Source organism: Palaemon carinicauda, chromosome 26 (genome assembly GCF_036898095.1).
Source record: "Palaemon carinicauda isolate YSFRI2023 chromosome 26, ASM3689809v2, whole genome shotgun sequence".
Taxonomy (NCBI): Eukaryota; Metazoa; Arthropoda; class Malacostraca; order Decapoda; family Palaemonidae; genus Palaemon; species Palaemon carinicauda.
The window spans coordinates 87401133-87414333 of record NC_090750.1 but is presented as its reverse complement, the minus strand read 5'-3'; the positions used below and the strand labels follow the sequence as shown (position 1 = coordinate 87414333).

The window sequence follows — 13201 nt, the reverse complement described above, 5'->3', positions numbered from 1 at the left end:
ATATAACAAAGTACTGCAAAGTAGGAAATGTTTGGTGATATTAAACCCTTCATCCCTGGAATTTTGTAGCAAAATAGGATTAAATGCCCTGTTTCTCATAAGATGTAAAGAGTAAAAATACTGAAAGGAAAAGATTAACATAAAAAGGAAAGCAAATTCAAATCATCATCATCACCACCTACGCCTATTAGCGCAAAGGGCCTCTGTTAAATTTTGCCAGTCGTGTCTTATGTTGAGCTTTTAATTTAATACTTCTCCATTCATCATCTACTTCGTGCTTCAGTCCTCAGCCATCCAGGCCTGGGTCTTCCAACTCTTCTAGTGCCTTGTGTATTTGAATCGATCAAATACAAATATAATTTAGATATCCTATAATCACCATAATCCATGTTCAATACAGGCAAATTCATCTAGAATTCTTTGACTCTCTTCTAATTTACTGCGTAATAAGGGTATTTATCTCAAATGAAGAGAGACCAGTCCAAATGTGGATGTATTTGTACCATACTGTATCTTCCTCAAGAATTTATCCCAAACTAAAGTTATGAAGTTGATCGCATCCGTTACATTGAAATACCAGTAGATCTTGACCGTCCTATTATAGTTCTTGTTATATGCTGCTGATAGTAGGCCCTGAATATTAAAATAAAAATAGAAATGCTACCTCATTTTTCTTACATCTGGTATCCATAGCCTAAGCATAATTTAGAGCTTTATCTACAATGAGGAGAAATATGTTCAGAATGTCATTCTGCCTGGCATATTGCACAGGAATGGGCAAAACTTAGTGATCCTTGTAGCTAAGGTCATTGTCATTTACATCATAAAATTTGACTTCAAGATTATCTTATTTGTTCTTTGAGTAAGCTGGAAATGCTTTGACTTTTCTAATGAAAAACAAAATTGAAGTCCAATAGACATCGGATTTCCTTTGCTGCAAAGCAACAATCAGGTGATACTGTGAATATCATGTGAGACATCCTCTCTAGATGTCTGTCTTATTTAGGTTCAAAACTTAGTGCTACCATTGTCACAAGCCTGCTGCTTCAGGTTGTTTGGCAATGTCTTTTTCTCAAGCCATGTAGCAGTCTTATATGAGCCTTCATTTTTAAAGATTAGGTTCATAGTAGATCATTATTGTGAAATTCTGGTAGTATAAAAATAACTTGAAGTAATCCCTTGGTTTAAATATTATGAAGAATGAAAATTGTATACCATGCAATGGTAGAGACAGGATCGGTTATACTGTAGCTGAAATTTTTGTATTTACTTTAGTAAACAATATTTATTAGGTTACAAGGCATTTAAAAATCATAAAGAACATTTGAGTTTTCATCTGGTTTTATAGCAGTTATGGATATTTTCAGGTTAAAAAGCCTAAAAAAGAAGGACCGTTGTACAAATTCCCTATTGATGGACCTCGGAAGATAATCGTTGCTCGGCATGGGGAGAGAGTTGACTTTACTTTCGGTGACTGGATACGATTTTGTTTCGATGAAGCAGGTATGATTTTCCACATCTTTTTACCATAAACTTGTTGGTGGAAATGTATTGTATATATAATTCTAACATGGGATCCAGTAATAGATGAAGTTGGAATGTTTAACCTTTTCAATCCCAGCCCTGCACAAGAAAATTTATTACACAAGCCTGAAGCCTTCTTTTTTTCTGCTGAGAATTCAAGATATTTATTATTTTATAGCTCAATCATTTTTCTTTTTTATACACACACAAACACACACACATTATATATATATATATATATATATATATATATATATATATATATATATATATATATATATATATATATATATACAGTATATATATATATATATATATATATATATATATATACAGTATATATATACTGTATATATATATATATATATACTGTGTATTATATTTCACATACATACATACATACATACATACATACATACATACATACATACATACATACGTGCTCAAAAGTGGAGCCTCACCATCTGGAAAGGGGCCAGCTGAACCGCTTGTTATCCAATTTTAGCAACTGGCTCCAGCTTGCACTGAAACAATCTCCCTAAATAAAAGACTTAGGTTTGTTTGGTTAGGAAAAATACAAATTACCCTTAAAATTTTATGTTTTTACATATTTTCTAAAACTTTGGTATGCATAAATAGTAAAAGAAAGAGAAGTGTAAAGGCATTTACTAGATGTTGAATGTCATAATGGCTGAAGGAAGTACAAATTTCTTCCTAGAGAATATGTCCTATGGGATTCAAAAGGTTAATATTCCAGAAACTTTGTAGATTAATTGTAATTTCCCTTTTTGACCTCAAACTACTATGAATTTCAATGTTGGTTTGGAACTTTTTAAAGCATTCCTTATTTTTTTGTATCGTCATCAGGGAACTATCAACGAAGAGATCTCAACATGCCAGAGACCCTTCCCCATAGGAAAGGTGCCCCACATAGCTTTTATAAGGATTGTCCTCTCACAAATATAGGTCTTCTTCAAGCAACTCTAGTAGGGCAAGCAATGAAAGCAAGTAGAACAGAGGTTCATCATGTCTTTTGTTCGCCATCTTTACGCTGTGTTCAAACCTGTACCAATATATTGAAAGGTAATTTCTACTTTATTGTAGGGAACTATTAGTGACCAGGAATTTTGAGTATGCCAGTTAATATTCTTGATATTTTTATCTTTATTAAAACAACAGACTTTGATGGTTAACCCATAAATGTATATTTACTTTATTTAACATTTCAAGACAAAACATACTTAAACATTAGTCTTCAATAGACGAAATATAACGATGATTGGCTGCAACCTGTAGCTTAGTGCATGTGTATATGGATTCCCAAGCCCTTTAGTTGAGCTCTTTCAGGTTCTAGATAGTTTGGGTGATTAATAAATCAGTGGAATTGGGAGATGATCACTAATTATAATGAATTATGTGAAAGGTGGCCTTTCCCGTATTACATTCAGAGCCCTCTCTGATAGGAAATTACTCTTCCTTTTCAATTTGTAATTACTTTTGACTGTGCCTACTTTGTCTGATCTAATTCCACTTTCCAAGTTATGTCTACATCCTTATGTTAGCTCAAGCTTTGTCTTTGGGAGTTAAGAAGGTTCTGCAAAAAGTTATGGATCTATTTCAGGGTTGTTACACTCAATAGTTTCTGGTTTCAAAATTATCCCCCGGGGTTAGAGACCAGTCCTGAATGTTTTGACACCAAATAATTTTACGTTACCGACCTAATTCTCGAGGGAAACTCCTTTCACATTACAGTATTAGTTTCTATAAAGGAGGAGGAAATGTTCACCATCATTCTGATGGACGTCTACTTTCCAAAAGAAATATAATTCCTTTATGTTACGATCAACTACATTAATTTAAAAGAATGATGGGACCAGCTTTCATGGGATCTTGCAGTCATTTTCATATTCTTTCCATAAAACAGTCAATGGAGTGGAATTCAGAGTTTAAAGGTTTACTTAAATGAATAGATTTAATTAGAAGTGATGTGCCTAATTTGTTTTGTGGGTTTAGGAATCCAGTTAGATAAAACATCTTTTCCCATTCTGAAAGTTAGAGCTCATGATATTAGGAAAAAGCTACCTTACTTGATTTCATTACAAATTTATCCTTAGAAAATGTCCTAACTGCAGCTCAGTATTGTACCAAGTCAATATTTGATAATCATTACTTTAGAGAACTTTTTTGTTTTGTTGTTGGACTATAGTGCCTATAAATTTTGTGGGGGATCTTACGATTTAAAATCACATTTTTATGTAAGCTTGGGTTTAGATGTCATCTGACACATTGTATATGTATTTTCAAAGTAAAGAATTTTCCTCAGCTGTGAAACTTCAGTTGTGGTTTGGTAAGGAGTTTTTATATGCACATTGGTGGGAAGTGTGTAGTCTGTATTACTCCTATCTTAATAAGTAACGGGGAATTTCTTATATGGTATCATAATATCCTAAAATCAAACCATTGTTCTCTATTCTTGGGTAGTGCCATAGCTTCTGTACCATGGTCTTCCACTGTCTTGGGTTAGAGTTCTCTTGCTTGAGGGTACACTCGAGCACACTATTCTATCTTATTTTTCTTCCGCTTGTTTTGTTAAAGTTTTATAGTTTATATAGGAGATATTTATTTTAATATTGTTACTCTTCTTAAAATTTTCCATTTTCCCTTTTTTCCTTTCCTCACTTGGCTATTTTCCCTGTTGGAGCCTCTGGGCTTATAGCATCCTGCTTTTCCAACTAGGGTTGTAGCTTGGCTAATAATAATAATAATAATAATAATAATAATAATAAATAATTGATAATAGTTGGTTGGCCAAGAAAAGGCAAGTTTTTTATTTCATTAATTTCTTGGTAACTGCAAACATTGAAAGGTATTCAAATGATTATTTGAGGCTTATCAAAAGATTCCTGAAAATATTAAAGTTCATGATTATTTCAATCATTATCTTCGAATATCTCATTTCAATTTTCCACAGGTCTAGGAATTGCAGAACACATGCCACTTAACATTGAGCCTGGTTTATTTGAATGGCTTGCTTGGTACCATGATGGAATGCCGGTGTGGATGACTTTAGATGAACTCATAGAAGCAGGCTTCAACATCAACAAAAGCTATGATCCACTTATTCGTAAAGAGGAGGTCAAAGAGCCACATGAAAGTTGTGAGCAGTACTATGGTCGTAATGCCTATGTCACGCAGAGCATCATAAATACAACACAGGCTCAAGGTAGGACAGATAGACAACTCTTTGTGTTGAGATTCTGAAACAGACTTGGAAGTATAGTATTTGAATCCTATATTTTGACTTAGAAGTTCAGTATTTGAATCCTATATTTTGACTTAGAAGTTCAGTATTTGAATCCTATATTTTGACTTAGAAGTTCAGTATTTGAATCCTATATTTTGACTTAGAAGTTCAGTATTTGAATCCTATATTTTGACTTAGAAGTTCAGTATTTGAATCCTATATTTTGACTTAGAAGTTCAGTATTTGAATCCTATATTTTGACTTAGAAGTACAGTACAGTATTTGAATCCTCTATTTTGACATATATAATGTTGTACAGAAACACTAGTAAAAATTTCTCAGAAGTAATATTTTGCTAATGGGATCATCCTTTTATATGGCATATCAGGTGGCACTGTTTTGCTTGTTGGTCATGCGGCGACCCTGGACACTTGTACAAGACAGTTGGTTGGAGGTGCACCAAGGTCAGCGCATGAAATGACTAATATTATAAAGAAGGTTAGTAATTTGATGTTTATTTATTTGTCTTTATATGATTTAAGTGAAAGCGGAATTTTGATCATTATATGATTTACTGTTATTTCCAAATGGCATAGAGCAATTTTTTTTTTTTTTCAAATTATCTTGGGGATAATGGTTTACTTGGAAGGAATTATTTTTTTTTTGCTCCATTTTATCTTTGTTAAAATGAGTGACAATGATGATAATGTATCACTTAGTTTGAAAGTGGTCATAAGTTTTGAACACCAATGGAGATTGAAATGGTAACTCATATGCTTGCCATAGTCAAGAATTTGACCAACAGGTTCCATACGGCTGCACGGCCATGATGAGTGAGACTTCTAAAGACCACTGGGTGCTGGATCCACCTCCTGTTTTCCCAGTTACATACTCAGGAATAATGGAGTTTGATTGGAGGGTTTTGCTTTAATAATTCTGTCACCTTCAAAATATTATCAGCTCTTATTCCTTGTTAGTTCTAAATTGGTTTTAAGTAGCCTTAAGAGTTGTTTTTATATTAGGTAGTGTTGAATTGTTTTGCTCATTTGTGCTACTGTTTTTGAATTAATGGCTTTCCTAATGTTTTAATCACCTTTTAAGAATTCAGGGTTGTGCTTCTCTTTATATCAATAACATTACTGTAAGATTAAACAATGATATGTCATTAAGAAGGAAGCATACCATGTTATCAAAATGGTATTTTGAATATATATTTGTTCCAACACAAAATACTTACCGAGAACTACTTTCTTTTGGAGTCACTTGTGATCTCTCTTTCTCGACCAAGGTTTTTCCCGCCGTTACCCCCCTACTCCGCTCTACATAGGCCTACCCCCGCCGCCAAGGAATGTGCCCTGAGGGCAGGATTAGGGCAGGTCACTGCTTCTCTGGGTCATTCTCCTCATTAAGTTCCTTGGTCGTGAGCTGTGCACAGCTCACTCTCGTCTCTCTCGATCCTTTGTGCGCGTTTGTGTTCCACTTGTTTCCAGCGTGGGGACTTGTGTTTTTTTCGCAGTGCGTTATTCTCAAGTGTTACAGTGCGTTCACCCTGTGTGTATCCCCAGTGTACGTATAGCTCACTAGTGTTGTGCCATTCGTGTGCGAACGATGGATCATGTGCGCCGTTGCCCTGGGCCTAGAGCCGGAAAGTCGTGTGGGGCTTTCCTCTCAAAGCCAGAGGTAGATCCTCACTCCCTTTGTTCCACGTGTAGGGGGAAAGTTTGCTCCTCCGCGGACACGTGTCCGGAGTGCGTAAGTTGGGATGATATCCAGTGGGTACGCTACGGTACTAATAAGAAGAAATCTTCGAAGCGTTCCCCCAGGAAGATTAGTGTCGTATCTTCGTTACCGTCGGCCAGTGATCGGTCCGACGAAGCCTCGGCTTCTCCGTCTCCCTCGCAGAGGAGAGGACAAGAAGCCTCTAGTGTTGTAGAAAGTCAAGGCGTTCTTCCCAGGGAATCCAGTGCGAGGGAAGAACCAAGGGCGGGCCCCTCTAGGGCTAACGAAGGGCCCGGTAGTGCTTCGGGTGAGTCAGGCCTTGTGATGGGGGGCCACGCGTCCTCTGAAGACCCCTTATGGGACAGTGTTGTAGTCTCAGAGTCCCCTCCGCCCTCGTGGGCCAGTGCGTCGGGCTCTCCCCCGCCAGGGGACAGCCAAACTAGAGTTCGCCGTCCGAGTAGCGATGCCTTCGGATGGAAGCTACCGAAGACGCCAGGGAGGTCACCGCTGAGAATGGACGTGACCCTGGACCCCTGGCCCCCTAGCATGGAAAGATTAGACTCTGTGCCGACGATCTCCACGGCGGTTCCCGAGGACTTCCTCCAGCCTTCGATCTCGGGCACCCGGCGTCGGGGAAATTCCCCCGCGGATCACGCTAACAGCCGTTACGCGAGAAACGTGGCGTCGTCGGACTCGTCGGAAGTAGACTCATCTTCCGAGGAGGAAGTCAGGGGGAAGCGACGCAGGAGAAGAGAACTGTCCGAGAGCGAACATTCCCGCTCTAGGTCAAGGTTGCGGCCTAGCAAGAAGCGCTCCCGCTCCCAATCTCGTAAGTATAGGAGAAATGTTTCTCCCGGGGGCGCCTGGGTCTATGTACCTTCAGGAAAGTCCAAGAGGCTCCATTCACCAGACCCTCGATCCAGCGAACGTGCGTCTAGGCTGCCGCTCTCTACGCACAGCCTAGAACCGCACGATCTGGCACGCAGGAAAGACCTCTCGCAGAGACATAAGTCCTCGAGGCCTCCGGTTCACCCCGCCCAGCGGGGGGAAACACGCTTCTTTGCAGGCAGCCTGGCTTAACCAGCCCAGCTGGTGCGGCCATCGAGTAAGAAAGAACGGTTCCCGTTGTCGGGTCAGCCCACCGGGACCGTGACTTCCACTTCCAGAGCCTTAGGGCAACCGAGGGCCCTCCCTGAGCCGGTGGTACCCACTTTGCAGCGGGATCCACCCTCTTACGGAGCTCACTACTGTTACAGGGCGGCCCCCCTGGACCCAAGGGCTGGACGACCGGTCTGCCGAACCAGCAACCCGGCGCCCCCACTCCAGGCCGAGGCCTCGGCTGACGGAGGAGAAGCTTCCCCGTCGGAGGACTCCGCATATAGAAGAGTGGTGGGCCTCATCAGGAGGCACCATGGGATTACAGAACCCTCGGCTCCGAAGGGGGATTCCTGGAGGTCAAGCCTCCTGAGGATTACCCATCACGCCACCCTTCCGAAGTCTTCCCTGGCCCTTCCTCTTGCCCCAGACCTGGTACTAGGGCAGGAGTACATAGACAACTTGGTGGCTAGCAATGCAGAGGCCCCCAAGTCCCAGAGTGCCTCGAAACTGCTCCAGGGCCTCAAAGCGCAGGGGAAAGTATACATTCTGGAAGGGCAGCGCCCAGGCCCCTGTAGAGTGGACCCGGCCTTGGACATCCTAGGACAAGGCGGCTCAGACGAAAGGGCCTCTTCAGCCCCAGTTTCCTTCTCTCCTACGGAAGCCGCCATGATGGAGGAGATGTCGCGGGACCTAGTTAACGTCTCCTCATGGCTGGACTGGTGGGCCTCCACTTTAGTAAACGTGCAAGCCTCCGTCGACCCCGAAGATCCTGAACAGCAAAGCCTCCTGACTGACCTTCTCACCTCCGGGGGGAAAACGCTTAAGTTTCTCTCGTACCAGGCGCTCGCCCTTACGGCCAACTGGGTCCTACGGAAACGAGACACGGTCCTAGCTAAGGTATCTAGGAGGATTCCGGACAGAGAGGCCCGAGCCGTACGTAGCCTTCCCTTGTGGGGTGAGTCACTATTCCCATTAAAAGAGCTGGAGAACCTGATGGAGAAAGTGTCTAAGAAGAAAGAGGCCAACGTCCCCAGACCTGCGGCGTCTAAAAGGCCTCCATACAGGAGGGCCGCCTCAGATAGCGCCGTGACTCCTCAGGCCGCCCCCAGCACTTCGAGGAGGGACGCCCCTTCTTCCTCCTGGGCAACAACTCCTCAACCCTCCCGCAGAGGAGCACCAGCTTCTTCCAGCTCCTTCAGGTCGGGTTACTCCTCCTCTAGGAGAGGCAGATCAGGCCGCCCCTCTAGGAGAAGGTAGAGGGAGAGGCCCCCTACTCCCGCCCAAGCCTCGGGTTGGGGGATGCCTCAGACCACATTGGCAAGCATGGAAGGCACAAGGAGCGGATCCTTGGACGGTGTCCGTCCTGAAGGAGGGCTACAGGCTCCCCTTCCTAGCGGATCCACCCCCTCTTATTTCAGCCAGCCAGACAGAATGGTTGGCCCCCAGAGACCCGATGAAAAGGGCCGCCCTTCAAGAGGAGATTTCCTCCATGTTAGAGAAAGGTGCCATGGAAGAGGTCCTTCTCCCAGGCCCAGGCTTCTACAGCCGCCTGTTCCTGGTAGAGAAAGCAACGGGGGGGTGGAGACCCGTGATAGACCTGTCGGCCCTCAACAAGTTCGTCAAGAAGACGGACTTCAAGATGGACACCCCAAAATCCGTCCTGCTGTCCTTGAGGGAGAAAGATTATATGATGACTGTCGACCTCAAGGACGCATACTTCCAGATCCCGGTCCACCCGTCGAGTCGGAAGTTCCTCCGGGTGAAATGTGGTTCCCAGATCCTGCAGTTCAAGACCCCTTTGCTTCGGTCTGTCGATGGCCCCTCAAGTGTTCACGAGGGTCTTCGCGACAGTCTCAGTGTGGGCTCACGAACGGGGTATCCGTCTCATCAGATACCTGGACGACTGGTTGCTCCTTTCCACCTCAAGGGCCCTCTTGGAGGAACAAGGGAGAAACCTCTTCCAGTTTTGCAGGAATCTGGGAATCGTAATCAATCTGGAAAAGTCAAACTTAACACCATCCAACAGAATGGGATACTTGGGGATGACGTTGGATACCGTGCAGGGGAAGGTTTTCCCCTCGGAAGACAGGATACGGAACCTCAAGCACATCATTCAACCGTTCCTGTCAGAACATTCCAGGAGGGCGGGAGACTGGCAGAGACTGATAGGTCACCTGGTCTCATTGGAGAAACTGGTTCCCCAAGGGAGGATGAGGCTCAGACCCATTCAATGGAACCTCAAGAGCCTCTGGTCCCAGACGGACTCGCGGAAAGTGTTAATTCCAGTCCTTCCGGACACGAGAACCTCCCTAGAATGGTGGCACTGCCAGTCGAACTCCCTCAAGGGGATGCCCCTCGGGTCCAGTCCCCCCGAGTACCTCCTGTTCACAGACGCCTCCAACCAAGGGTGGGGGGCCCACCTTCTGGAAGAGACAGCACGAGGTACCTGGTCGGAGAGCGAAAAGCGTCTACACATCAATGTCCTAGAACTAAGAGCAGTCCAGAAGGCATGTCTTCACTTTGCAAGTCGTCTAAAGGGAAACACCGTGGCGTTAATGTGCGACAACGCCACGGTAGTGGCCTACATAAAGAAGCTAGGGGGCATGAGATCGAAGGAACTGTACGACCTCGCCATAGACATCCTACATTGGGCAGACGAACAGCAAGTGGTGCTGCTAGCAAGGTTCATCCCCGGGAAGAAAAACGTTCTGGCCGACGGCCTCAGCAGAATGGGTCAAATAGTGGGGACAGAGTGGTTTCTACACCCAGAAGTAGCCAGACTCATCATTCAACGCTGGGGCTCCCCGGTGATGGACCTCTTTGCAACAAAGCTCAACGCCCAACTACCGGTCTATTACTCCCCGGTCCCAGACCAAAAGGCAGCCCTAGAAGACGTCTTCCAGCACAAGTGGGACAACTTGGATGTGTACGCTTTTCCCCCCTTCACTTGATAAGACAGGTACTCAACAGAGTAAGGGCCTCCCGAAACCTGAAGATGACTTTGGTAGCGCCCTGGTGGCCGAAGAGAGAGTGGTTCGCGGACCTAAAAGACCTAGCGAGCCAACCACCTTGGCCTCTGCCCGCCAGATCAGACCTCCTGCACCAACCGCACTTCTTCAGGCTCCACGACAACCCTCTCTCTCTTCGCCTTCACGCCTGGAGACTATCGAGCGGCTCCTGAAGAAGGAGGGGTACTCCGCCACCACAGCTAAGAGAATGTCCCTATACCTGAGGAGATCCTCGACCGCGGTATACCAGGCGAAGTGGGCCTCCTTCACGAAGTGGTGCTCGGAGAAACACATTAGACCTCTTAAAGCTTCGGTCCCGGACATAGCTGAGTTTCTGGTGTATCTTAGAGATAAAGTGGGAATGTCAATTCCAGCCATTAAAGGAGTTCGAGCCGCCTTAGGCCAAGTCTTCCTCCTGAAGGGCATCGACCTGGGGACCTCGAGACACATAGCGATGCTGATCAGGAGTTTCGAGCAATCCTGCCCCCCTCAAGCTAGGAGAGTGCCCAGGTGGGACCTAGCCAAGGTCTTGAAGATGCTAAGTCGTCCCCCCTTTGAACCCCTGAAAGATATCGGGGACAAGGATCTCACCCTCAAGACCGTCTTCTTGCTAGCCTTAGCTTCGGCTAAGAGAGTGGGCGAGATCCATGGTCTGTCTTACGACGTTTCGCACTCCAAAGGGTGGAAGGAAGTGTCCTTCAGGTTCGTGCCCTCCTTTGTGGCTAAGACTCAGAACCCAGCAGTCTGGGACCCGAGGTTTGAAGGTTTCTCAATTCCGGCCATTCCCAAGACGGGCATTACGGAAGACTTGAAGTTATGCCCAGTACGGACGCTCAGAAAATACCTGGAAAGGACAGCTCATCTCCGACCAGGTATCAAGAACCTCTTCGTTTCCACAGGTGTTAATAGGAAGCAAGTTTCCAAGAACACCATTTCCTTCTGGCTGAGACAAGTCATCGCTAGAACCTATGAAGAGGATAAAATGGCAGTGCCAGGCACTCCCCGGCCCCATGACATCAGGGGTCTGAGCACCTCCTTGGCCTTTGAGAGAAATATGGCGGTGGGGCAGATCCTACAGGCAGGCACTTGGTCGCACCAGTCGACCTTTACTGCCCACTACCTCAAGGATTATTCAAGGAAATCCTTGGACGGGTTCTCCATTGGGACAGTCATTGCCGCCCTCCAAGCTGTGTAGCGGTAGGCCAGAGGCTGTCCCCAACGATGAACACATTCTTCGCGAATACATCCGGAGGAAATCGTCAGAAGAAGTTTTTTAAGAGGTAAGTCTTAGATAATAGCGTAAGGTTGCGCAGTTACCCTCACTCCCGCACTCTGATAGGCCCCCGCATTCCATAGCCCTCTAGGCCCTACGTGCCGAGTCAAGTGTCAGAATAGCACTCCCGCCTCCTAAAGTATAAGTCTCCAAAAGAAAGTAGTTCTCGGTAAGTATTTTGTGTTGGAACAAATCAAAAATTTTAAGTAATTTTTATTTTTCCTAACATACTTACCGAGAACTACTTTCGGGTAATGGCCCTTCCTTCCGTCCCCGAGTGCCATCCTTCCATTGCCAAGTTGGGCTAAACGACGAACTTAATGAGGAGAATGACCCAGAGAAGCAGTGACCTGCCCTAATCCTGCCCTCAGGGCGCATTCCTTGGCGGCAGGGGTAGGCCTATGTAGAGCAGAGTAGGGGGGTAACGGCGGGAAAAACCTTGGTCGAGAAAGAGAGATCACAAGTGACTCCAAAAGAAAGTAGTTCTCGGTAAGTATGTTAGGAAAAATAAAAATTACTTAAAATTTTTTATTTTATTGATCATAGGAATGATAGGTAATATGTGAGATTAATAATGTCTTTATTTGATTTTGGTACTATTTGAATCTTTGAAACTTTTATGTAGTTCCGAGTTTGTGTCGATTTATCGTATATTTTTTTTTTGTTGCTTGCCTCAGATTTCCAGAAATTTATTTGCCCTTTTGGCTGTCTTGGCTGATTGTGTTCATTGTACCGAAAAACTTTTTGATAGAATATTTTACATTTATACTGTACTTAGATTTCATCCCAACTGTTGATCTCCGCTGCTTCAATAAGAGTAGCAATTGAGATTTGCTATTATCAAATACTTCTTGCATAATTTTTGCAGTAAATGTTATGACAGTAGATTATTTTATTTGTGAATCTTTAAAGAAATTCTTAAAGTTTTAAGACCTTTTAGAGAGGTTAAGGAAAATGTCAACATCAATGTGACTTGTTACTGAGGAAAATTTATCACAGAGGCATATTGTAGAAGAATTCCTTTTGCAGTAATGGAGAGGGTTATATTATTGTGGACAGACAGACAAACTTTGAAAAGGTAGAACATTTCTGTTACCATGCCTAAGTACTTTGATCTTTTGACTGGAATTGAGTGGCAGAAAGGAAAATGTAGTAACAGCTTGGATAAAATAAAGAGAGATTGCCAGGCTAATGATAAGGTAATTCTATGCTTTTAGTAAAGAGATTAACAGATTTATTATGTCGCAATTTATAAGACCTGTGTTCGATGCAGCAGAGATTGAAATATAAAGAAAATGTAGGAGATTCCAGATTGAGATAATCTTGTTATATAAT

General features: G+C 43.8%; 1 protein-coding gene across 5 annotated transcripts in view; it reads left to right on the top strand.

The window, feature by feature from the left end:
• Epp (Ecdysteroid phosphate phosphatase) overlaps positions 1–13201 on the top strand; it is a 106276-nt gene that overhangs the window by 60312 nt on the left and 32763 nt on the right. For 4 of the 5 annotated variants that reach the window (XM_068349923.1, XM_068349921.1, XM_068349918.1 and 1 more), the window contains 4 exons: positions 1368–1503; positions 2392–2607; positions 4496–4747; positions 5157–5266. In XM_068349923.1, the coding sequence (XP_068206024.1) occupies positions 1368–1503; positions 2392–2607; positions 4496–4747; positions 5157–5266 (714 nt within the window). Of the gene's footprint in view, positions 1–1367; positions 1504–2391; positions 2608–4495; positions 4748–5156; positions 5267–5573; positions 5979–13201 lie in introns of those variants that run through there. The other variant, XM_068349919.1, reaches the window with a different exon arrangement.